Source organism: Oncorhynchus nerka, linkage group LG9b (assembly GCF_034236695.1).
Source record: "Oncorhynchus nerka isolate Pitt River linkage group LG9b, Oner_Uvic_2.0, whole genome shotgun sequence".
Classification (NCBI taxonomy): Eukaryota; Metazoa; Chordata; class Actinopteri; order Salmoniformes; family Salmonidae; genus Oncorhynchus; species Oncorhynchus nerka.
In genome coordinates this window covers 38,693,889-38,719,156 of record NC_088424.1, presented here as the reverse complement: position 1 = coordinate 38,719,156, position 25,268 = coordinate 38,693,889, and the positions used below count along the sequence as shown (strand labels likewise).

At 41.1% G+C, this 25,268-nt stretch overlaps 1 protein-coding gene across 1 annotated transcript in view; it reads right to left on the bottom strand.

Moving 5' to 3' along the window:
- LOC115120139 (myomegalin-like) overlaps positions 1-25,268 on the bottom strand; it is a 112,491-nt gene that overhangs the window by 70,548 nt on the left and 16,675 nt on the right. Inside the window, exons 2-6 of the mRNA XM_065013673.1 lie at positions 24,842-24,918; positions 7,656-7,779; positions 7,256-7,410; positions 6,882-7,038; positions 5,155-5,208 (exon numbers count right to left, since the gene is read on the bottom strand). Coding sequence (XP_064869745.1) covers positions 5,155-5,208; positions 6,882-7,038; positions 7,256-7,410; positions 7,656-7,779; positions 24,842-24,918 — 567 coding nt within the window. The remainder of the gene's footprint in view (positions 1-5,154; positions 5,209-6,881; positions 7,039-7,255; positions 7,411-7,655; positions 7,780-24,841; positions 24,919-25,268) is intronic.

Sequence of the window (25,268 nt, the reverse complement as noted above, 5' to 3'; positions counted from 1 at the left end):
TGTATATACCTGTTACTGTATATACCTGTTTACTGTATACCTGTTACTGTATATACCTGTTACTGTATATACCTGTTACGGTATATACCTGTTACTGTATATACCTGTTACTGTATATACCTGTTACTGTATACCTGCATACTGTATATACCTGTTACTGTATATACATGTTACTGTATATACCTGTTTACTGTATATACCTGTTACTGTATATACCTGTTTACTGTATATACCTGTTACTGTATACCTGCATACTGTATATACCTGTTTACTGTATATACCTGTTTACTGTATATACCTGTTACTGTATATACCTGTTACTGTATATACCTGTTACTGTATATACCTGCATACTGAATATACCTATTACTGTATATACCTGTTACTGTATATACCTGTTTACTGTATATACCTGTTACTGTATATACCTGCATACTGTATATACATGTTACTCTATATACCTGCATACTGAATATACCTGTTACTGTATATACCTGTTACTGTATATACCTGTTTACTGTATATACCTGTTACTGTATATACCTGCATACTGTATATCCCCGTTACTGTATATACCTGCATACTGAATATACCTGTTACTGTATATACCTGTTACTGTATATACCTGTTTACTGTATATACCTGTTACTGTATATACCTGCATACTGTATATACCTGTTACTGTATATACCTGCATACTGAATATACCTGTTACTGTATATACCTGTTACTGTATATACCTGTTACTGTATATACCTGTTTACTGTATATACCTGCATACTGTATATACCTGTTACTGTATATACCTGCATACTGAATATACCTGTTACTGTATATACCTGTTACTGTATATACCTGTTACTGTATATACCTGTTTACTGTATATACCTGTTACTGTATATACCTGCATACTGTATATACCTGTTACTGTATATACCTGTGTACTGTATATACCTGCATACTGTATATACCTGTTACTGTATATACCTGTTACTGTATACCTGCATACTGTATATACCTGTTACTGTATATACCTGTTACTGTATATACCTGCATACTGTATATACCTGTTACTGTATATACCTGCATACTGAATATACCTGTTACTGTATATACCTGTTACTGTATATACCTGTTTACTGTATATACCTGTTACTGTATATACCTGCATACTGTATATACCTGTTACTGTATATACCTGCCTACTGAATATACCTGTTACTGTATATACCTGTTACTGTATATACCTGTTACTGTATATACCTGTTTACTGTATATACCTGTTACTGTATATACCTGCATACTGTATATACCTGTTACTGTATATACCTGCGTACTGTATATACCTGCATACTGTATATACCTGTTACTGTATATACCTGTTTACTGTATATACCTGTTACTGTATATACCTGTTTACTGTATACCTGTTACTGTATATACCTGTTACTGTATATACCTGTTACGGTATATACCTGTTACTGTATATACCTGTTACTGTATATACCTGTTACTGTATACCTGCATACTGCATATACCTGTTTACTGTATACCTGTTACTGTATATACCTGTTACTGTATACCTGCATACTGCATATACCTGTTTACTGTATACCTGTTACTGTATATACCTGTTACTGTATACCTGCATACTGTGTATACCTGTTACTGTATATACCTGTTACTGTATATACATGTTTACTGTATACCTGCATACTGTATATACCTGTTACTGTATATACCTGCAAACTGCATATACCTGTTTACTGTATATACCTGTTTACTGTATATACCTGCATACTGCATATACCTGTTTACTGTATACACCTGTTTACTGTATACCTTCATACTGTATATACCTGTTTACTGTATATACCTGTTTACTGTATATACCTGCATACTGTATATACCTGTTTACTGCATATACCTGTTTACTGTATACCTGCATGCTGTGTATACCTGTTACTGTATACCTGCATACTGTGTATACCTGTTACTGTATATACCTGTTACTGTATATACCTGTTTACTGTATACCTGCATACTGTATATACCTGTTACTGTATATACCTGCAAACTGCATATACCTGTTTACTGTATATACCTGTTTACTGTATATACCTGCATACTGCATATACCTGTTTACTGTATATACCTGTTTACTGTATACCTTCATACTGTATATACCTGTTTACTGTATATACTGTACCTGCATACTGTATATACCTGCATACTGTATATACCTGTTACTGTATATACATGTTACTGTATATACCTTCATACTGTATATACCTATTACTGTATATACCTGTTACTGTATATACCTGTTTACTGTATATACATGTTACTGTATATACCTGCATACTGTATATACCTGTTACTGTATATACCTGCATACTGAATATACCTGTTACTGTATATACCTGTTACTGTATATACCTGTTTACTGTATATACCTGTTACTGTATATACCTGCATACTGTATATACCTGTTACTGTATATACCTGCCTACTGAATATACCTGTTACTGTATATACCTGTTACTGTATATACCTGTTACTGTATATACCTGTTTACTGTATATACCTGTTACTGTATATACCTGCATACTGTATATACCTGTTACTGTATATACCTGCGTACTGTATATACCTGCATACTGTATATACCTGTTACTGTATATACCTGTTTACTGTATATACCTGTTACTGTATATACCTGTTTACTGTATACCTGTTACTGTATATACCTGTTACTGTATATACCTGTTACGGTATATACCTGTTACTGTATATACCTGTTACTGTATATACCTGTTACTGTATACCTGCATACTGTATATACCTGTTACTGTATATACATGTTACTGTATATACCTGTTTACTGTATATACCTGTTACTGTATATACCTGTTTACTGTATATACCTGTTACTGTATACCTGCATACTGTATATACCTGTTTACTGTATATACCTGTTTACTGTATATACCTGTTACTGTATATACCTGTTACTGTATATACCTGTTACTGTATATACCTGCATACTGAATATACCTATTACTGTATATACCTGTTACTGTATATACCTGTTTACTGTATATACCTGTTACTGTATATACCTGCATACTGTATATACATGTTACTCTATATACCTGCATACTGAATATACCTGTTACTGTATATACCTGTTACTGTATATACCTGTTTACTGTATATACCTGTTACTGTATATACCTGCATACTGTATATACCCGTTACTGTATATACCTGCATACTGAATATACCTGTTACTGTATATACCTGTTACTGTATATACCTGTTTACTGTATATACCTGTTACTGTATATACCTGCATACTGTATATACCTGTTACTGTATATACCTGCATACTGAATATACCTGTTACTGTATATACCTGTTACTGTATATACCTGTTACTGTATATACCTGTTTACTGTATATACCTGCATACTGTATATACCTGTTACTGTATATACCTGCATACTGAATATACCTGTTACTGTATATACCTGTTACTGTATATACCTGTTACTGTATATACCTGTTTACTGTATATACCTGTTACTGTATATACCTGCATACTGTATATACCTGTTACTGTATATACCTGTGTACTGTATATACCTGCATACTGTATATACCTGTTACTGTATATACCTGTTACTGTATACCTGCATACTGTATATACCTGTTACTGTATATACCTGTTACTGTATATACCTGTTTACTGTATATACCTGTTACTGTATATACCTATTTACTGTATATACCTGTTACTGTATATACCTGTTACTGTATACCTGCATACTGTATATACCTGTTACTGTATATACCTGTTTACTGTATATACCTGTTTACTGTATATACCTGTTACTGTATATACCTGTTACTGTATACCTGCATACTGTATATACCTGTTACTGTATATACATGTTACTGTATATACCTGTTTACTGTATATACCTGTTTACTGTATATACCTGTTACTGTATATACCTGCATACTGTATATACCTGTTACTGTATATACCTGTTACTGTAAATACCTGTTACTGTATATACCTGTTTACTGTATATACCTGTTACTGTATATACCTGTTTACTGTATATACCTGTTACTGTATATACCTGTTTACTGTATATACCTGTTACTGTATAAACCTGCATACTGTATATACCTGTTACTGTATATACCTGTTACTGTATATACCTGTTTTCCTGTTAATTGTGTAATGATGAGAAGCTCCCCTCTAAGAATGTGACTGATGAGAATAGAGAATGTGGGCGGACTGTTCATGAATTCATCACATCATTTTTTACCACAGACTAAAATAACCCAGGCCCGCTCCCTTCAGGGCCGACAGCTCCCAACACAATACTGGCATTAACAGACATAGAGACACTAACACAGACTGGTCTAGGAACGGTTTATTACTCAGCTCTAGCAGCTGCTATATACTAAGATGTTATATGATATGGTAACTATGGGTAATGTATGATGTTTACATTGAATTCAATACAATGGCGTTTCAATTAACCACACAGAAACCCTAATTATATTAGAAAGTCATTTATATGTGATTACAATTTGATAATGTATTTTTCCTTATATAGTGACCATCGACCACATATTCTGTAGCTCATGATGTTACCACTCTGTATGTGGCTGTCTGGTTTAAAGGTGCTTTGTGTTTATACTTCAGTAGGGGTCAAGCTCCACCAACACCTTAGAGTGGGATCTGGCTAAAGTGGGTACTGACTCAACAGTAGTGTAGGACTAGCACCTCAAAGTCCAGACTCTTTAATCAACTTAATACAGAACTCAAAGCTGATAGTGATTATGCAATATTAAAGACGGAGTCCGCAGTAGGGGGACAGAGCGCCACTGGCCGCCCCATCACCTTTGTTATTGTTTCTGTTGCCGAGCTGAGGAGCGCCTCGCAGCATGGTGACACAAATTCCAGTACATATTGTGCTCTTCTATCGTGCGTGCGATGATGTCAGAGGAGAAAAAACTGTGTTGGTTGTATTCAATAACTTCTTTGTTGTTGTAATATCACAAATGGACAGTTTCACCATTAAGGATCCCAGCTTCAAGTGAGTTTCTGTGTTCACTTCAGGATTCACTCACCTGCATCTCCTGCTCAATGCGTAGTCTCTCCCTGCCCAGCTCCTCCTGGTAGAACTGTGGGTGAGAGAAACAGGGGCCGTAGAAAGTTAGGTGTGTGTGTGTGTGTGTGTGTGTGTGTGTGTGTGTGTGTGTGTGTGTGTGTGTGTGTGTGTGTGTGTGCATGTGTACGTGTGTTTGAGTAATGGTGATATCAGTCCCACAGAGCGTAATTAATATCTCCTTCTCAGAAAATCTGTACAACAGCTGTAGGGATGATCAGACCATTCAGAGAGGAGCAGAGTACACCGTGTCCTGTTGACAGTTGTCCAACCAAATGCCTCACACTACCACCTTGCCTGCTGCCACAACAACATAACTTAACACAACACACTACACAACTGGTAGATTGAACACGACTAGTTGCATGGGTTACAGAAGGCTACACAGCAAATACAAATGTAATGGATTGATTCTGAAACAGATTAAAGTGTTAAAGGTAGACTCAGCGAAATGATGTTGCAACAACCAGCACCACAGGTAGCCTAGTTGTTAGAGCGTTGGACTAGTAACTGAAAGGTTGCTAGATCAAATCCCCATGCTGACAAGGTAAACATGTGTTGTTCTGCCCCTGAACAAGGCAGTTAACCCACTGTTCCTAGGCCATCATTGTAAATAACAATGTGTTCTTAACTGATGTGCCTAGTTAAATAAATATATATTGAGATCCATCACTTGACTCACAGTGTTGTGGTTTGCTCCTTACTGTTCACAATGTTGTAGCCAGGACTTTGAGCCTCACTCTTCATTGCCCTTAGGTGTTGTGGAAATTGACCACATGGAATTCCTCAATCAAAATAAGATTTTGACAATTGAAAGGATATGAATGTTTATGGAGTGTTTATGTGTGTGTTGCTATGTGTTTCTTGACAGGAGTGTTTATGTGTGTGTTGCTATGTGTTTCTTGACAGGAGTGTTTATGTGTGTGTTGCTATGTGTTTCTTGACAGGAGTGTTTACGTGTGTGTTGCTATGTGTTTCTTGACAATAGTGTTACGTGTGTGTTGCTATGTGTTTCTTGACAGGAGTGTTTATGTGTGTGTTGCTATGTGTTTCTTGACAGTAGCGTTACGTGTGTGTTGCTATGTGTTTCTTGACAGGAGTGTTTATGTGTGTGTTGCTATGTGTTTCTTGACAGGAGTGTTTACGTGTGTGTTGCTATGTGTTTCTTGACAGTAGTGTTACATGTGTGTTGCTATGTGCTTCTTGACAGGAGTGTTTATGTGTGTGTGTGTTGCGTGTGTTACGTATCTATAACAGGTGTGCTTCCACATTTTGACATTGTGCTTCCACGTTTCCATGTGGTTTCATCTTTTTTACATGTGTGGGGGACCGGGGAGATATGGATGAAGAAGGACTGGGTGAGGTGGGGGGAGGTTTTGAAAAGCATGTTAGCTATAGCTAAAGGAGAGGCAAGGAGGGTTGAGGACATGTGAGGAAAGGTTGAGCTATGTCTAATGAGTGAGTGAGGAATGGGTGAGACTAGGGTGAGAGATGGGTGAGTTGTCCTTGAAACCCTGTGTATAAAGCTTTTCACTTGCTATTACATGCCTGTACACACTACAGGAACTCAGTCAGTCAAATACATACAATAGATGAATACAATAACACAATAAATGATTGAACCATCGACCCCAATGCAGACCCTACACATGCACTTTTCCTCATACGTGTAACAGCGATGATATATACCTCTGCATCCCTCTCTTTCTGCAGCAGAGATGAGGAGAGGTTCACTACCTGTCCCTCCAGCTCTCCCACCTTCAGGGCCAGGATGCTCTTCTGTCCACTCAGCTCAGTGATCAGAGCCTCCTTACAGCGCAGAGCACAGGTCAGCTCCTCAACCACCCTGCAGGAGGAGAGAGAGGAGAGAGAGGAGAGGAGAGAGAGGAGAGGAGAGGAGAGAGAGAGAGAGGAGAGAGAGAGGTCAGTACCATAGGTACTGTGGGCTAAATTTGGACTTGTAGGAGTCCTAGGCTTTCATCCATGAGTGTGAAGGTGTGTAATTACAGCTTTTAGGTCACTGGTTCAACTCTGGCTCGAATGACCATATACTGTGCGTGTACCTGTCTCTGTTGGTGTGTGATGGGGGGTGGTGAGACATGGTCTGGGTGCTCTCCTCCTCCTCTGGGCTGTCCTTCATGTCCTCCAAGAGGGTCTGGGAGCTAGACCTAGCCAGGGAGGCCATCCTCCCAGCCTCACATCGCGCTAGCTCGGCCTCCTGGAGGAAAAACATGAAAAGGTCTGGATATCAGTCTGTGTTTAAAGCTGATCTAATAATAGAACAACTAATTTCATCTCAACAAAGACTACAACCAACTTTAACAGTGTGTGTGTGTGTGTGTGTGTGTGTGTGTGTGTGTGTGTGTGTGTGTGTGTGTGTGTGTGTTGTGTGTGTGTGTGTGTGTGTGTGTGTGTGTGTGTGTGTGTGTGTGTGTGTGTTTGTGTGTGTGCACGTTTGTGTACCTCCTGCAGGAGATGTATCTTGGTCTCCAGCAACTCCTGCATGTGGTCGATCTCCTGCTGTCTCTCCTCACATCGTCTCTGTAGCTCTGCCTCATTATGACTGGACAGGCTCTCAGCTGTTGACCTATCCGAAAAGAGGAGACAGAAAGGAAACATTGTGATTGGTCAGGCTCTCTGCTATCGTCAAATTAAAAGAGAGGAAAAAATAGCGATAATTGTGATTGGTCTGCCTCTATTCTGTTGTCCTATCAGGGAGTGGACATTAGATGGAACATCATGTTAAGTGTCTATCAATAACTACCAACAGTCATCCACAAACACTCATAACACTGTGTTGCTTGTTATTGCGCCATCGGTGCAGGGCAGACCAGTGGTGTCAGTCCTGGGTGATTTTAGGGTTGTAGTGTGGTCAGGTCAGGACTAAGACAGGATATGAGGTCATATGAAGTATCCCTGCTATAACTCATGGGATACCCTATACCTCCCAGCTACAAATAGAGACCAGTCACACACCCAGAGTGTAAACTTTCATTGTGTTCACATATAGTTCTGTGAGAGCGTCCCGAAAACATCACGCAGACCAAGGCTGGAATTTGATCAAACTCGCCAATACTATCAATAAGCATTCAGAGTCTTTGTTTACAAACTACTGTCTTCGGACACACACATGGTGTTGTGAAAACTGGAGCATCAACCTGTGAGGGAAGTCTACTGCTTGTAGTCGTACACCCTCTGACTGTGTGTGTGTTTGGTTTTATTATCCTTGTGGTGACCATAAGTCCTCACAAGGAAAGTAAAACAAGGACAATTCCCCAGTCCCCACAAGGAAAAAGGCTATCTTATTTTATGGCTTAGGTTTAGGGTTAGAATTAGGGCGAGAATTAGGGTTAGGAGTTAAGGTTAGGTTAGGTTAGGAGTTTGAGGTTAAGGTCAGGGTTAAGGTCAGGGTTAGGGTTATGTTTAGGGTTAGGGGTTAGGGAAAATAGGTTTTTGAATGGGAATCAATTGTTTGGTCCCCACAAGGAGAGTAAAACAAATGTGTGTGTGTGTGTGTGTGTGTGTGTGTGTGTGTGTGTGTGTGTGTGTGTGTGTGTGTGTGTGTGTGTGTGTGTGTGCGTGTGTGTGTGTGTGTGTGTGTGTGTGTGCATCTGTGCCTTTAAGTATCTGTTTTACTGAGTCACTTAATGACGCCATTCCAGAATTCCTGCTGTGGATCCCAAAATGGCAGACGCCTTCCTGTCTCCTTGGGGCGTCTGTTCTATTCCTCCTCCTCCTTCTCTCCTCTTTTCTCCTCCTCTCCTCTGCATTCCTCTGTTTTTAACTCAGACCATCTGACCATGGCAGACAGCAACTAAGATAACTAAGATTATTATTAACCAGACTGTATAATGTTACTGCTGGGTGGATGGATGCTACTGCTGGGTGGATGGATTACTGCTGAGTAGATGGATGTTACTGCTGGGTGGATGGATGTTACTGCTGGGTGGATGGATATTTCTGCTGGGTGGATGGATTACTGCTGAGTAGATGGATGTTACTGCTGGGTGGATGGATGTTACTGCTGGGTGGATGGATGTTTCTGCTGGGTGGATGGATGTTACTACTGGGTGGATGGATTACTGCTGAGTAGATGGATGTTACTGCTGGGTGGATGGATGTTACTGCTGGGTGGATGGATGTTTCTGCTGGGTGGATGGATGTTACTGCTGGGTGGATGGATGTTTCTGCTGGGTGGATGGATGTTACTGCTGGGTGGATGGATGTTTCTGCTGGGTGGATGGATGTTACTGCTGGGTGGATGGATTACTGCTGGTGGATGGATGCTACTACTGGGTGGATGGATGCTACTGCTGGGTGGATGGATGCTACTGCTGGGTGGATGGTTGATCAAATCAAATCAAATGTATTGGTCACTTACACATGTAAAGCAGATGTTATTGCGGGTGTAGCGAAATGCTTGTGCGTCTAACTCCGACAGTGCAGTAATATCTAACAAGTAATATCTAACAGTTTCACAACATATACCCAAAATACACGTACATCTAAGTAAGGAATGGATTAAGAATATATACATATATGTCAGAGTGGCATTGGACTACAATACAGTGGCATAGTATAGAATACAGTTTAAACATATGAGATGGATGTTCCTTAAAGTGGCCAGTGATTCCTAATCTATGTCTATAGGCAGCATCCTCTGATGTGCTGGAGATGGAGAGCAGCTTGGATGAATAAGGTGCCCAGAGGTGCCCAGAGTAAACTGCCTGCTACTCAGTGCCAGTTGCTAATATATGCATATTATTAGTATATTTGGATAGAAAACACTCTGAAGTTTCTAAAACAGTTTGAATGATGTCTGTGAGTATAACAGAGCACATATGGCAGGCAAAAACCTGAGAAAAAAATCCAACCAGGAAGTGGGAAATCTGAGGTTGGTCGTTTTTCAACTCATCCCCTATTGAAGAGAGAGTGGGATATTGGTCATGTTGCACTTCCCAAGGCTTCCATTAGATGTCAACAGTCTTTAGAACCTTGTTTGATGCTTCTACTGTGAAGTGGGGGCGAATGAGAGGGGAATGAGTCAGAGGTCTGCCAGAATGCCTTGAGCTCGTGACGCTCGTTCACGTGAGAGCGAGCTCTATTCCATTGCTTTTCTACAGACAAAGGAATTCTCCGGTTGGAACATTATTGAAGATTTATGTTAAAAACATCCTAAAGATTGATTCTATACTTCGTTTGACATGTTTCTACGGACTGTAAAGGTACTTTTTGACTTTACGTCTGCTCCTAGTGAACGTGCTTCGTGAGTTTGGATTTGTTTACCAAACGCGCTAACAAAAGGAGCTATTTGGACATAAATGATGGACATTATCGAACAAAACAAACATTTATTGTGGAACAGGGATTTCTGGGAGTGCATTCTGATGAAGATCATCAAAGGTAAGTGAATATTTATAATGTTATTTCTGACTTCTATTGACTGCACAATATGACGGATAATTTAATAAAAAATTTAAAAATATTTCAAAAAAGCTTTTTTTCCATAAAGCTTTTTTGAAATTTGACACAGCGGTTGCATTAAGGAGAAGTGTATCTAAAGTTCCATGTATAACACTTGTATTTTCATCAATATTTATAATGAGTTTTTCTGTAAATTGATGTGGCTCTCTGCAAAATCACCGGATGTTTTTGGAACTACTGAACATAACGCGCCAATGAATACTGAATTTTTAAAATATAAATATGAACTTTATCGAACAAAATATACATGTTTTGTGTAACATGAAGTCCTATGAGTGTCATCGGATGAAGATCATCAAAGGTTAGTGATGAATTTTATCTCTATTTCTGATGTTTGTGACTCCTCTCTTTGGCTGGAAAAATGGCTGTGTTTTTCTGTGACTTGGCTCTGACCTAACATAATCGTTTGTGGTGCTTTCGCCGTAAAGCCTATTTGAAATCGGACACTGTGGTGGGATAAACAAGAAGTGTATCTTTAAAATGGTGTGAAATACTTGTATGTTTGAGGAATTTTAATCATGGGATTTCTGTTGTTTTGAATTTGGCACCCTGCACTTTTACTGGCGGTTGTCATATCGATCCCGATCTCAGCCATAAGAAGCCATCAGCCACAGTGAGTGGTGTAGTATAGAATACAATACAGTATATACATATGAGATGGGTGATGCAATACGTAAACACAATTTAAAAGTGACTAAGATAACGTAGAATAGTGTGGAGTGCAGTTTATTCAAATCAAATCACATTTTATTTGTCACATACACATGGTTAGCAGATGTTAATGCGAGTGTAGCGAAATGCTTGTGCTTCTAGTTCCGACAATGCAGTAATAACCAACAAGTAATCTAACCTAACAATTCCACAACTACTACCTTATACACACAAGTGTAAAGGGATAAGAATATGTACATAAAGATATATGAATGAGTGATGGTACAGAACGGCATAGGCAAGATGCTGTAGATGGTATCGAGTACAGTATATACATATGGGATGAGTAATGTAGGGTATGTAAACATAAAAGTGGCATAGTTTAAAGTGGCTAGTGATACATGTATTACATAAAGATGGCAAGATGCAGTAGATTATATAGAGTACAGTATATACTGTACATATACATATGAGACGAGTAATGTAGGGTATGTAAACATTATATTAAGTGGCATTGTTTAAAGTGGCTAGTGATACATTTTTTTTTACATCAATTTCCATATATTTCCATTATTAAAGTGGCTGGAGTTGAGTCAGTTTGTTGGCAGCAGCCACTCAATGTTAGTAGTGGCTGTTTAACAGTCTGATGGCCTTGAGATAGAAGCTGTTTTTCAGTCTCTCGGTCCCTGCTTTGATGCACCTGTACTGACCTCGCCTTCTGGATGATAGCGGGATGAACAGGCAGTGGCTCGGGTGGTTGTTGTCCTTGTTGTCCTTGATGATCTTAATGGCCTTCCTGTGACATCGGGTGGTGTAGGTGTCCTGGAGGGCAGTTAGTTTGCCCCCGTTGATGCATTGTGCAGACCTCACTACCCTCTGGAGAGCCTTACGGTCGTGGGCGGAGCAGTTGCCGTACAAGGCTGGTACGGCATATGAGCATTACTTATATGAGATGAGTAATGCTCAATACGGAAACATTAGTTATTTTAGTTATTTGTTATTTTACATAAGTTATTTTGGGTCATAAGAGACGGTAGCAGCAACATAATGTACAAAATGAGTAAAAAAATAAGTTACAAACAACGCAGATAAACAAACAGCTATTTGATACTATCTCCATTTTAATACAGTAATGTAATGTTGATTAGCTGATCTGATGCTATCTCCATTTTAATACAGTAATGTAATGTTGATTAGCTGATCTGATGCGATCTCCATTTTAATACAGTAATGTAATGTTGATTAGCTGATCTGATGCTATCTCCATTTTAATACAGTAATGTAATGTTGATTAGCTGATCTGATGCGATCTCCATTTCAATACAGTAATGTAATGTTGATTAGCTGATCTGATGCGATCTCCATTTTAATACAGTAATGTAATGTTGATTAGCTGATCTGATGCGATCTCCATTTTAATACAGTAATGTAATGTTGATTAGCTGATCTGATGCGATCTCCATTTTAATACAGTAATGTAATGTTGATTAGCTGATCTGATGCTATCTCCAATTTAATACAGTAATGTAATGTTGATTAGCTGATCTGATGCGATCTCCATTTTAATACAGTAATGTAATGTTGATTAGCTGATCTGATGCGATCTCCATTTCAATACAGTAATGTAATGTTGATTAGCTGATCTGATGCGATCTCCATTTTAATACAGTAATGTAATGTTGATTAGCTGATCTGATGCGATCTCCATTTTAATACAGTAATGTAATGTTGATTAGCTGATCTGATGCGATCTCCATTTTAATACAGTAATGTAATGTTGATTAGCTGATCTGATGCGATCTCCATTTTAATACAGTAATGTAATGTTGATTAGCTGATCTGATGCTATCTCCATATGAATACTGTAATGTAAGATTGATTAGCTGCCATGTGAGCAAGAAGGCCAGGGAACAGTATGATCCATTACACCAGCTGTGGAGCTGGCAGTGATTAGTAGCTTGCATGCTAACTGCTCCCCTCCATCAGCCAAATATGTATTGCTGAGACACCCTACCAGCACACACCACCTTTGATCATCAATCTATCACAGGCTATGGACTGTAGGCTGGAGGCTATGGTTGGGGGGTTGAGGGCACAAGGCAGAAAAGTGGACCTTTAATCTCATAGCAATCTGATAAATACACAGAATATGTCAATCAAATTGATTCCCTTCCAGGGGGAGTATTACATTCAAAGCCTAGCTGCAACAGCAGGGGTAGGGTTCGGAGGGGGGTAAAGGTGGACGTGACAGGTATTGCCTTCCATATCCCTGTCTGCACGCCAAGATATCAGGGTTGCCCTTTTGGAGCTGGCGGGTGTGCGATCCCATTGGGACAGACACTCGGAGTACACGTGTGTGTATGTATGTGTGTTTGTCTGATTGTGCACGCTCCTGTGTGTGTGTGTGTGTGTCCAGCTCTCTCTCACCCCACCAGCTGTTGTGTGAAACATGAGCTGAGATGTTACCGCTATACGGTTTGATTCCACCCTCTGAGGGACTCACTACTGATTACTGTTCCATGCCTAAAGTCTCCTGCTATAGGCTTGTTATCCTGCTATAACGCCATCGCTGTATGAGAAACAGCCTTTTTAATTCTCATCAAACAACGACAAACACTCACCGTAATCACTTGAGCAAATTGTATTTCAGAATACCAGCAAAGCATGTCGCACGTAGTCATGGGTCTTTGGAAAACATTAAGATAATTGAATTCTATTGGTTTAGTACTATGCTACATACAGTAAGCGGGTCTCGAGGGGAATTTCAGGAAGAGTAAGAGGACAGTATTTTATTGGTGGATATGTGGCATTGGTGATGTCAACATTAGGCCATTGAGGCCATCCATTCACAATGCATACAGGGCAAGATGGCACTGACAGACATGGCAGCTCTGCTTCTAGCTAGTAAGCAACTTTGAAGAATTTCGTTTTTTTGTGTGTTATTTCTGACATTACTAATCCAGAACTTTTTTTGTGTGTTATTACATACAGCTGGAAAGAACTTTTGGATATCAGAGTGGCGGTAATTTACCAGCATTGCGACCAGGAATACGACTTTCCCGAATTGGATTCTTTGTCCGTACCCTCCTGGGCAATTGAACTTATCCCAGAGGCTGCTCCAAGACGCCACCGGTGGAGAAGAGGATTTCGGAGTGGACTTCATTCCGACTCAGGAGGTGTGCACACCATCCACCGCTTCCGAGTATATTACTCGCTAATGTTCAGTTTCTGGATAATAAAGTAGACAAGCTCAGGGCGAGGATCTCCTTCCAGAGAGACATCAGGAACTGTAACATTCTCTGTTTCACAGAATCATGGCTCTCTCGGGACATACTGTCCCCATCCATACAGCCAGCTGGGTTCTCAGTTCATCGTGCAAACAGGAATACAGAACTCTCCGGGAAGAAGAAAGGCGGGGGTGTATGTTTCATAATTAACTACACATGGTGTGATTGTGATAACATACAGAAACTCAAGTCCTTTTGTTCACCCGACCTAGAATACCTCACAATCAAATGCAGAAGGTATTACCTCCCAAGATAATTCTCTACGGTTATAGCCACAGCTGTGTATATTCCCCCTCAAGCCGAAACCACAACCATTCCTCAAGGAACTACACTGAACTTCATGCAAACCGGAAACCACATATACTGAGGCAACATTTACTGTAGCTGGGGATTTTAACAAAGCAAATTTGAGGAATACGCTACCGAAGTTCTATCAACACATTGACTGTAGTACTCGCGTAGGAAAAACACTAGACCACTGCTACTCGCCTTTTCGAGAGGCCTACAAGGCCTCCCCCGCACCCCCTTTGCAAATCAGATTAAGACTCTATTTTGCTCCTCCCTTCCTATAGGCAGAAACTCAAACAGGAAGTACCCGTGGTAAGGTCTATTCAATGCTGGTCTGACCAATCGGAATCCATGCTTCAAGATTGTTTTGATCACGCGGACTGGGATATGTTCCGGGTAACCTCTGAGAATAACATTGACGTTTACACGGACATGGTGACTGAGTTCATCAGGAAGTCATTAGGGGATGTTGTTCCCACGGTGACTGTTAGTCCTCTAGGGGCATTATTTCATTTTTGGATAAAAAGACGTGCCCGTTTTAAGCGCAATATTTTGTCACGAAAAGATGCTCAACTATGCTTGGAATTGATAGCTTTGGAAAGAAGACACTCTGACGTTTCCAGAACTGCAAAGATTTTCACTGTGAGTGCCTTAGAACAAAACCTTCAGGCAAAACCAAGATGTTTCAGCGACCAGGAAATGAACAGGATTTCCGAAGCTACGTTTTCCATGATCTCCTTATATGGCTGTGAATGCGACAGGAATGAACAGATCCTTTCTATCGTTTCCCCAAGGTGTCTGCAGCATTGTGACGTATTTGTAGGCATATCATTGGAAGATTGACCATAAGAGACTACAATTGCCAAGTGCCCGCACGGTGTCCTGCGTGCAAATTGGTGCGCAAAACTCAGCTACTAGTATTTTTCCATCCGAATCTGAGAACAAAGCAAGCTTCCAGGAATGGCATTTCAATGAAGAGATATATGACAAAACACCTTGAGGATTGATTCAAACAACGTTTGCCATGTTTCAGTCGATATTATGGAGTTAATTCGGAAAAAGTTTGACGTGTAGGTGACTGAATTTTCGGTTAGTTTCGGTAGCCAAATGCATAGTAACAAAACGGAACGATGTGTCCTACACAAGAATCTTTCAGGAAAAACTGGACATCTGCTATGTAACTGAGAGTCTCCTCATTGAAACATCTGAAGTTCTTCAAAGGTAAATTATTTTATTTGATTCCTTTGCTGGTTTTTGTGAATATGTTGCGTGCTAAATGCTAACGCTAAATGCTAAGCTAGCTATCACCACTCTTACACAAATGATTGATTTTCTCTGGTTCAAAAGCATATTTTGAAAATCTGAGACGACAGGATTGTTAAGAAAAGGATAAGCTTGAGAGCAGGCATATTTATTTCATTTCATTTGCGATTTTTAGAAATCGCTAACGTTGCGTTATGGTAATGAGCTTGAGGCTGTAGTCACGATCCCGCATGCGGGATGCGGCGTACTATGAGGTTAAAACCTACCCAAAAACTGTGGATAGATGACAGCATTCACGCAAAACTGAAAGCGCGAACCATCACATTTAACCATGGCAAGGTGACAGGGAATATGGTTGAATACAAACAGTGTAGTTATTCCCTCTGTAAGTCAATCAAACAGGCAAAATGTCAGTACAGAGACAAAGTGGCGTTGCAATTCAATGTCTCAGACACAAGACGTATGTGGCAGGGTCTACAGACAATCACAGATTACAAAGGGAGAATCAGCCACGTCACGGACACCAACGTCTTGCTCCCAGACATCTAAACACAATATTCGCCTACTTTGAGGATAACACAGTGCCACTGATGCCACCCATTCCAAAGGACTGTAGGTTCTCGTTCTCCGTGGCCAAAGTGAGTAAGACATTTAAGCGCATTAACCCTCTCATGGCTGCCGGCCCAGAAGGCATCCCTAGCCACGTAGACCAGCTGGCTGCGTAGACCAGAGCATGTTGTAGACCAGCTGGCTGGAGTGTTTACGGACATATTCAATAGCGCCATAGTACCCTCCAAGCTCATCATTAATCTCGGGGCCCTGGGTCTGAACCCCGCCCTGTGCAACTGGGTCCTGGACCTCCTGATGGGCCGCCCCAAGGTGGCGAAGGTAGGAAACAAGACCTCCACTTCACTGATCCTCAACACAAAATCAAATCAAATCAAATCAAATTTTATTTGTCACATACACATGGTTAGCAGATGTTAATGCGAGTGTAGCGAAATGCTTGTGCTTCTAGTTCCGACAATGCAGTGATAACCAACAAGTAATCTAACTAACAATTCCAAAACTACTGTCTTATACACAGTGTAAGGGGATAAGGAATATGTACATAAGGATATATGAATGAGTGATGGTACAGAGCAGCATACAGTAGATGGTATCGAGTACAGTATATACATATGAGATGAGTATGTAGACAAAGTAAACAAAGTGGCATAGTTAAAGTGGCTAGTGACATAAGAATGCAGTCGATGATCTAGAGTACAGTATATACATATGCATATGAGATGAATAATGTAGGGTAAGTAACATTATATAAGGTAGCATTGTTTAAAGTGGCTAGTGATATATTTACATCATTTCCCATCAATTCCCATTATTAAAGTGGCTGGAGTTGGGTCAGTGTCAATGACAGTGTGTTGGCAGCAGCCACTCAATGTTAGTGATTGCTGTTTAACAGAGGGGCACCACAAGAGTGTGTGCTCAGCCCCCTCCTGTACTCCCTGTTCACCCATAACTGCGTGGCCACACACACCTCCAACTCAATCGTCAAGTTTGCAGACGACACAACAGTAGTAGGCCTGATTACCAACAATGACGAAACAGCCTACAGAGAGGAGGTGAGAGCCTTGGTGGAGTGGTGCCTGGAAAATAACTTCTCCCTCAAAGTTAACAAAACAAAGAAGCTGATCGTGGACTTCAGGAAACAGCAGAGGGTGCACCCCCCTATCCACATCGACGGGACAGTAGTGGAGAAGGTGGAAAGTTTTAAGTTGCTCTGCGTACACATCACTGACAATCTGAAAAGGTCCACCCACAAAGACAGTGTGGTAAAGAAGGCAGCGCCTCTTCAACCTCAGGAGGCTGAAGAAATTTGGCTTGGCCCCTAAGACCCTCAGAAACTTTTACAGATGCACAATTGAGAGCATCCTGTTGGACTGTTTCACTGCCTGGTACGGCAACTGCACCGCCCGCAACCGCAGAGCTCTCCAGAGGGTGGTGCGGTCTGCCCAACGTATCACCGGGGCCACATGACCTGCCCTCCAGGATACCTGCAGCACCCGATGTCACAGGAAGCCCAAAAAGATCATCAAGGACATTAACCACCTGAGCCACAGCCTGTTCACTCCACTATCATCCAGAAGGCGAGGTCAGTACAGGTGCATCAAAGCTGAGACCGAGAGACAGAAAAATCGCTTCTATCTCAAGGCCATCAGACTGTCAAATAGCCATCACTAGCAGGCTACCACCCGGCTACTCAACCCAGCACCTTAGAGGCTGCTGCCGTATATACATAGACATGGAATCACTAGTAACTTTAATCATGTTTACATACTGCTTTACTCATCTCAAATGTATACACTGTATTCTATTCCACTGTATTTTAGTCAATGCCACTCCGACATAGCTCGACCTAATATTTACAGTTGAAGTTGGAAGTTTACATGCACTTAGGTTGGAGTCATTAAAACTCGTTTTTCAACCACTCCACAAATTTCTTGCTAACAAACTATAGTTTTGGCAAGTCAGTTAGGACATCTACTTTGTGCATGATACAAGTCATTTTTCCAACAATTGTTTTCAGACAGATTATTTCACTTATAATTCACAGTATCACAATTCCAGTGGGTCAGAAGTTTACATACACTAATTTGATTGTGCATTTAAACAGCTTGGAAAATGACTGAAAATGATGTCATGGCTTTAGAAGCTTCTGATAGGCTAATTGACATCATTTGAGTCAATTGGAGGTGTACCTGTGGATGTATTTCAAGACCTACCTTCAAACTCAGTGCCTCTTTGCTTGACATCATGGGAAAATCAAATGAAATCAGCCAAGACCTCAGAAAAAAATTGGAGACCTCCTCAAGTCTGGTTTGTCCTTGGGAGCAATTTCCAAATGCCTGAGGTACCACGTTCATCTGTACGAACAACAGTACGCAAGTATAAACACCATGGGACCACGCAGCCGTCATACCACTCAGGAAGGAGACGTGTTCTGTCTCCTAGAGATGAACATACTTTGGTGCGAAAAGTGCAAATCAATCCCAGAACAACAGCAAAGGACCTTGTGAAGATGCTGGAGGAAACAGGTGCAAAATGATCTATATCCACAGTAAAACGAGTCCTACATAACCTGAAAGGCCGCTCAGCAAGGAAGAAGCCACTGCTCCAAAACCGCCGTAAAAAAGCCAGACTACTGTTTGCAACTGCACATGGGGACAAAGATCATACTTTTTGGAGAAATGTCCTCTGGTCTGATGAAACAAAAATAGAACTGTTTGACCATAATGACCATCGTCATGTTTGGAGGAAAAATGGGGAGGCTTGCAAGCCGAAGAACACCATCCCAACCGCGAAGCATGGGGGTGGCAGCATCATGTTGTGTTGGTGCTTTGCTGCAGGAGGGACTGGTGCACTTCACAAAAAAGATGGCATCATGAGAAAGTAAAATTATGTGGATATATTGAAGCAACATTTCAAGACATCAGTCAGGAAGTTAAAGCTTGGTCACAAATGGATCTTCCAAATGGACAATGACCCCAAGCATACTTCCAAAGTTATGGCAAAATGGCTTAAGGACAACAAAGTCAAGGTATTGGAGTGGCCATCACAAAGCCCTGACCTCAATCCTATAGAACATTTGTGGGCAGAACTGAAAAAGCATGTGTGAGGAAGGAGGCCTACAAACCTGACTCAGTTATACCAGCTCTGCCAGGAGGAATGGGCCAAAATTCATCCAACTTATTGTGGGAAGTTAAAAATTTTAAAGGCAATACTACCAAATACTAATTGAGTGTATGTAAATTTCTGACCCACTGGGAATGTGATGAAAGAAATAAAAGCTGAAATAAATCATTCTCTCTACTGTTGTTCTGACATTTCACATTCTTAAAAATAAAGTGGTGATCCTAACTGACCTAAAACCGGGAATTTTTGCTAGGATTAAATGTCAGGAATTGTGAAAAACGGAGTTTAAATGTATTTGGCTGAGTTCAACTGTATATCTTTCTCAATTCCATTATTTTACTTTTAGATATGTGTATTGTTGTGAACTGTTATATTATTAGACTTAAAACGAATCACCCAGCGATCATACACTGTTTACCAGGGGGCAGGGCTACCGACTTTAAGGCTAATCTGAAGATGGTGCTGGCTAAAGCTGAAATTGGCGAGTGTAGCGAGTATAGAGATATTGTTATCCACGTCGGCACCAACGATGTTTGGATGAAACAGTCAGAGATCACCAAGCGCAACATAGCTTCAGCTTGTAAATCAGCTCGAAAGATGTGTCGGCATCGAGTAATTGTCTCTGGCCCCCTCCCAGTTAGGGGGAGTGATGAGCTCTACAGCAGAGTCTCACAACTCAATCGCTGGTTGAAAACTGTTTTCTGCCCCCCCCAAAAGATAGAATTTGTAGATAATTGGCCCTCTTTCTGGGACTCACCCACAAACAGGACCAAGCCTGACCTGCTGAGGAGTGACGGACTCCATCCTAGCTGGAGGGGTGTTCTCATCTTATCTACCAACATAGACAGGGCTCTAACTCCTCTAGCTCCACAATGAAATAGGGTGCAGGCCAGGCAGCAGGCTGTTAGCCAGCCTGCCAGCATAGTGGAGTCTGCCACTAGCACAGTCAGTGTAGTCAGCTCAGCTATCCCCATTGAGACCGTGTCTGTGCCTCGGCCTAGGTTGGGCAAAACTAAACATGTCGGTGTTCGCCTTAGCAATCTCACTAGGATAAAGACCTCCATTCCTGTCATTATTGAAAGAGATCATGATACCTCACATCTCAAAATAGGGCTACTTAATGTTAGATCCCTTACTTCAAAGGCAATTATAGTCAATGAACTAATCACTGATCATAATCTTGATGTGATTGGCCTGGCCCTCCTCTAGCTCCACAATGAAATAGGGTGCAGGCCAGGCAGCTGACTGAAAAATGGCTTAAGCCTGATGAATTTACTGTGTTAAACGAGGCCTCACCTCCTGGCTACACTAATGACCATATCCCCTGTGCATCCCGCAAAGGTGGAGGTGTTGCTAACATTTACGATAGCAAATTTCAATTTACAACAACAAAAAAAGACGTTTTCGTCTTTTGAGGTTCTAGTCATGAAATCTATGCAGCCTACTCAATCACTTGTTATAGCTACTGTTTACTGGCCTCCTGGGCCATATACAGCGTTCCTCATTGAGTTCCCTGAATTCCTATCGGACCTTGTAGTCATAGCAGATAATATTCTAATCTTTGGTGACTTTAATATTCACATGGAAAAGTCCACAGACTCACTCCAAAAGGCTTTCGGAGCCATCATCGACTCAGTGGGTTTTGTCCAACATGCCTCTGGACCTACTCACTGTCACAGTCATACTCTGGACCTAGTTTTGTCCCATGGAATAAATGTTGTGGATCTTAATGTTTTTCCTCATAATCCTGGACTATCGGACCACCATTTTATTACGTTTGCAATTGCAACAAATAATCTGCTCAGACCCCAACCAAGGAACATGAAAAGTCGTGCTATAAATTCACAGACAAAGATTCCTTGATGTCCTTCCAGACTCCCTCTGTTGACCCAAGGATGCCAGAGGACAAAAATCAGTTAACCACCTAATTGAGGAACTCAATTTAACCTTGCGCAATACCCTAGATGCAGTTGCACCCCTAAAAACTAAAAACATTTCTCATAAGAAACTAGCTCCCTGGTATACAGAAAATACCCGAGCTCTGAAGCAAGCTTCCAGAAAATTGGAACGGAAATGGCGCCACACCAAACTGGAAGTCTTCTGACTAGCTTGGAAAAACAGTACAGACTCCTCTTTAAATCTGCGTATTCCTTCAAAGCTCAGTTGTCCTGAGTCTGCACAACTCTGTCAGGACCTAGGATCAAGAGAGACACTCAAGTGTTTTAGTGCTATATCTCTTGACACAATGATGAAAATAATCATGGCCTCGAAACCTTCAAGCTGCATACTGGACCCTATTCCAACTAAACTACTGAAAGAGCTGCTTCCTGTGCTTGGCCCTCCGATGTTGAACATAATAAACAGCTCTCTATCCACCGGATGTGTACCAAAGTCACTAAAAGTGGCAGTAATGAAGCCTCTCTTGAAAAAGCCAAACCTTGACCCAGAAAATATAAAAAACTATCGGCCTATATCGAATCTTCCATTCCTCTCAAATTTTTTAGAAAAGGCTGTTGCGCAGCAACTCACTGCCTTCCTGAAGGCAAACAATGTATACGAAATGCTTCAGTCTGGTTTTAGACCCCATCATAGCACTGAGACTGCACTTGTGAAGGTGGTAAATTACCTTTTAATGGCATCAGACCGAGGCTCTGCATCTGTCCTCGTGCTCCTAGACCTTAGTGCTGCTTTTGATATCATCGATCACCACATTCTTTTGGAGAGATTGGAAACCCAAATTGGTCTACATGGACAAGTTCTGTCCTGGTTTAGATCTTATCTGTCGGAAAGATATCAGTTTGTCTCTGTGAATGGTTTGTCCTCTGAAAAATCAACTGTAAATGTTGGTGTTCCTCAAGGTTCCGTTTTAGGACCACTATTGTTTTCACTTTTTTTTTCCTCTTGGGGATGTCATTCGAAAACATAATGTTAACTTTCACTGCTATGCGGATCACACACAGCTGTACATTTCAATGAAACATGGTTAAGCCCCAAAATTGCCCTCGCTAGAAGCATGTGTTTCAGACATAAGGAAGTGGATGGCTGCAAACTGTCTACTTTTAAACTCGGACAAAACAGAGATGCTTGTTCTAGGTCCCAAGAAACAAAGAGGTCTTCTGTTGAATCTAACAATTAATCTTAATGGTTGTACAGTCGTCTCACATAAAACTGTGAAGGACCTCGGCGTTACTCTGGTTCCTGATCTCTCTTTTGAAGAACATATCAAGACTGTTTCAAGGACAGCTTTTTTTCCATCTACGTAACATTGCAAAAATCAGAAACTTTCTGTCCAAAAATGATGCAGAAAAATGAATCCATGCTTTTGTCACTTCTAGGTTAGACTTCTGCAATGCTCTACTTTCCGGCTACCCGGATAAAGCACTAAATAAACTTCAGTTAGTGCTAAATATGGCTGCTAGAACCCTGACTAGAACCAAAATATTTGATCATATTACTCCAGTGCTAGCCTCCCTACACTGGCTTCCTGTCAAGGCAAGGGCTGATTTCAAGGTTTTACTGCTAAACTACAAAGCATTACATGGACTTGCTCCTACCTATCTCTCTGATTTGGTCCTGCCGTACATACCTACACGTACGCTACGGTCTCAAGACGCAGGCCTCCTAATTGTCCCTAGAATTTCTAAGCAAACAGCTGGAAGCAGGGCTTTCTCCTATAGAGCTCCATTTTTATGGAATGGTCTGCCTACCCATGTGAGAGACGCAAACTCGGTCTCAACCTTTAAGTCTTTACCGAAGACTCATCTCTTCAGTGGGTCATATGATTGAGTGTAGTCTGGCCCAGGAGTGTGAAGGTGAACGGAAAGGCTCTGGAGAAACGAACCGCCCTTGCTGGGATTCTCTGCCTCTAACCCTATTACAGGGGCTGAGTCACTGGCTTACTAGGGCTCTTTCATACCGTCCCTACGAGGCGTGCGTCACTTGAGTGGGTTGAGTCACTGATGTGATCTTCCTGTCTGGGTTGACGCCCCCCCTTGGGTTGTGCTGTGGCGGAGATCTTTGTGGGCTATACTCGCCCTTGTCTCAGGATGGTAAGTTGGTGGTTGAAGATATCCCTCTAGTGGTGTGGGGGCTGTGCTTTGGCAAAGTGGGTGGGGTTATATCCTTCCTGTTTGGCCCTGTCCGTGGGTGTCATCGGATGGGGCCACAGTGTCTCCTGACCCCTCCTGTCTCAGCCTTCAGTATTTATGCTGCAGTAGTTTATGTGTCGGGGGGCTAGGGTCAGTTTGTTATATCTGGAGTACTTATCCTGTCCTATCCGGTGTCCTGTGTGAATTTAAGTATGCTCTCTCTAATTCTCTATTTCTCTCTTTCTTTCTCTCTCTCGGAGGAACTGAGCCCTAGGATCATGCCTCAGGACTACCTGACATGATGACTCATTGCTGTCCCCAGTCCACCTGGCCATGCTGCTGCTCCAGTTTCAACTGTTCTGCCTGTGATTATTATTATTTGACCATGCTGGTCATTTATGAACATTTGAACATCTTGGCCATGTTCTGTTATAATCTCCACCCGGCACAGCCAGAAGAGGACTGGCCACCCCACATAGCCTGGTTCCTCTCTAGGTTTCTTCCTAGGTTTTGGCCTTTCTAGGGAGTTTTTCCTAGCCACCGTGCTTCTACACCTGCATTGCTTGCTGTTTGGGGTTTTAGGCTGGGTTTCTGTACAGCACTTTGAGATATCAGCTGATGTTCGAAGGGCTATATAAATAAATTTGATTTTGATTTGATTTGATTTAGATACTACTGCACCTTTGGAGCTAGGAACACAAGCATTTTGCTACATCCGCAATAACATCTGCTAAATGTGTGTATGTGACCAATACAATTTGATTTGATCTGTTGGTTGGCTGTCAGTCTACATTGCAATTTAATTTGACGTAAAAAGTGACAGATTCTCAGATCAGATGACTGAGGTTGGTCAATGCATTCAATGGTCAGTCTGGGAGTGTCTGACTGGACTTACAGAGCCTTGTCAAGAAGGTCTTGTTTCTCCTGTAACTCTTGCTTCAAGCTCTCCACTTCTACCTTCAACTCGATGTTCTGGAACACAGGGAGAATAGAACACGAAATCAGACTGGAATTATGTTTGATAGAAAAAATGACATCATCAATATTGTCGTCGTTGTCACCGTCATCACCATTATCATCATCATCATCCTCAACCACATCATAACAATTCATCTCAGAAGACAAGAAATATCAAATAGAAACTTTAAAACAAGTCAATGAAGTCATAGAAACTCAAAGAAGTGCAGGCACCATTAGTACAATTAGTGTAAAACACAGGAAGAGAGTAGAGGACAGGCTCATTGTCCTGGAATGGAATTAATGGAATGGTTTCAAACACATCAAAACGTATGGAAACCACGTTTGACTCCGATCCATTAATT